This window comes from Momordica charantia, assembly GCF_013281855.1.
Source record: "Momordica charantia cultivar OHB3-1 chromosome 4 unlocalized genomic scaffold, Mcharantia_2.0 BLBB01000004.1, whole genome shotgun sequence".
In the NCBI taxonomy this organism is placed as follows: Eukaryota; Viridiplantae; Streptophyta; class Magnoliopsida; order Cucurbitales; family Cucurbitaceae; genus Momordica; species Momordica charantia.
Window position 1 is genome coordinate 20,046,425 of NW_028275162.1, and position 2,445 is coordinate 20,048,869.

The window sequence follows — 2,445 nt, forward strand, 5'->3', positions numbered from 1 at the left end:
AACTATCATAGTAATAAAAATTTTCTCACACATATTGTTGACATCGCTAACAATGAAAATGAATAAGAGTAGTATGCCTTTTGGAAATTCTTTTTTTTTAATGATTTTTTCCACAGCCATCATTGTTACACGTGTCATCCATTAGACGGAACTCATTCCCAATCCTTTGACTTTGACCACCTTAGTCAATAAAACCCTAACCCAACTCTAAAACCTTCATTTTTTTCCTCTCCCCCTTTTGTATGACCCTTTCTTCACCTAATTACCCTTTAAATCTCTCCATCTTTCCCTTTCTTCTTCCTTTCTTCTTCTTCTTCTTTATCCTCTCCACAACTTCCATGGCGGTTTCACCAATCAACTCATCCAGCTTAGAGCTCTCCATTTCCATGCCGGGCTTTGCTTCTTCCCCGGCTCGTCCTTCCTTCGGTAAGCTCTCCAACATAGCTCAACAGTTAGCTAATCTTTTGTAAAGGGTCTGGTTTTCCAGTAACAATGAGATTTTGTGCAGCGAGGGAATTAGACATGAACCGGGTACCCGCGGGGGCGGTGGCGGAAGAAGAATGGGCGGTGGCACTGAGCACCGAGGAGGAGGAAGAAGAGAGCAGCGCTAATGGAGGTCGGCCGAGGAAGAAGCTTCGTCTGTCGAAAGATCAGTCTCGTCTACTTGAAGAAAGCTTCAGACTCAACCATACGTTAAACCCAGTGAGCAAATTCATCTGAAAATAGTAATCTTTTAGTTGGTTAAATTTTGGAAACAAAATGACATAATTTATGGTTTTGATTTGTTTTTCAGAAGCAAAAGGAAGCTTTGGCTATGGAGTTGAAGCTGAAACCAAGGCAAGTTGAGGTCTGGTTTCAGAATCGTAGGGCCAGGTTTTTTCCTACCTTCTCTTCTCTATTTCATTTGGTTCAACAAATTGACCAACGATAAATGAGGGAGTTTATTTGATAAAGTTAAGGTTGAACAAGACAACTTAGAAAACAAAATATGGTATCAAAATTTTAAGGGCATCCAATAAACTTTCTTTTCAATAACTTTTACCATAATATGGGACCTGTGGCCGAATTTTTTTATAAAAGGTTTTTATTATAGTATAGAGTGAATTACCAAATTTGGTTATAAATCTTATGGTTTAGGCATCATTTCAATTTTTTTTCTCTTGGTGGAAGATATCAGCCAATTAACGCTGAGCTAAGCTTATGTTGGCGGCAATTGAGATTATGCCTATAAAGAATGAGTTTGAAACTTTAAAAATATAACTATAGGGACCAAATTGAAGTAAATAAACTAAATTGAAGCTTTTTAAAACTATAGGAGTAAAATTTAAGTGATGTCATAACCATAATAGGGATGAAATTTGTAATTTAATATCTAGTATTCTACCCAATTTTTATATGAACTAAAGTTTGATAATCTAATTTTATTAAAATTTAGTTTTCAATAGATGAAAGTGCATCTCAACTTTCTTTGTGACATGACTTTTAAGTGTAATTTAACCAATTTTAGTTTTGAACATCACCTTTTAAGTAGTTATTAAATTTAATAATATTTTATGAACAATATAGGCATTATTGTTAACACTATTATATGGGAGAATATCAAGAATTAAAACTAGTATAAATTTGTTCATAAAAAATACATATGGTGGGATTTGGAGGAAAAATTAAAGAAAATAATAGAAATTGAAATGCTTAAATTGGAGATCTAGACTGAGCAACACAATGACCTGCATAGAACTCGAACATAAGAATATAACTAAGTTGTGCATATATATGTTCGCTCCGACAATTAAAACAAACAATTTCAGAAGATTTTAAAAGTCAAGAAATAGTATTTGAAAGGGAAAGAACTTGATCTAATAATATATCAATTAATTGTAGGAGCAAGTTGAAGCAAACGGAGATGGAATGTGAGTATTTGAAGAGATGGTTTGGAACATTGACAGACCAGAACCGTCGGCTACGCCTTGAACTGGAGGAGCTGAGGGCCATCAAGGTTGCTCCACCCGCCCTCATCTCAGCCCCCACCCGTCAACCGACCCTCCCGGCGTCCACCGTAACCATGTGTCCGCATTGTGAGCGCGTAACCGCTGCCTCTATAATATCCGGTAAGGCTGCAGCCCCCGCCACCGCAGTCACCGCCACAATGCCATCGAAGGCACTTCTGACCGCCCACAAACTGCGGCGGCCATCGGCCGCTTGCTGATCGGCCGGACAAGAGGCCGAGAAATGAAGAAGATAATAAATAATGGCAAAGGTTAGAAAATGAGCATAGGCCTTTCATTCCTCCATTGAAAAGAAAATCTGCATGGGGTTTTTTTTTTCTTTCTTTCTTTTTTTTTTAAATTATTATTTTTAAATTTTTACGTGTAAAGTAAGTGAGTTTTCTGACTTATTCACTACTTTATGTAAAAAAATAATAATGAGCTTTTTATAGATTGGTTG

General features: G+C 36.7%; 1 protein-coding gene across 1 annotated transcript; it reads left to right on the forward strand.

Moving 5' to 3' along the window:
- Nucleotides 1-241: 241 nt before the first annotated feature.
- On the forward strand, nt 242-2,445 carry LOC111020071 (homeobox-leucine zipper protein HOX3-like). Its single transcript, XM_022296632.2, has 4 exons — nt 242-426; nt 509-702; nt 794-873; nt 1,882-2,445. The coding sequence occupies exons 1-4, from the start codon at nt 243-245 to the stop codon at nt 2,204-2,206; spliced, it is 783 nt and encodes a 260-aa protein (XP_022152324.2). The 5' UTR covers nt 242; the 3' UTR covers nt 2,207-2,445.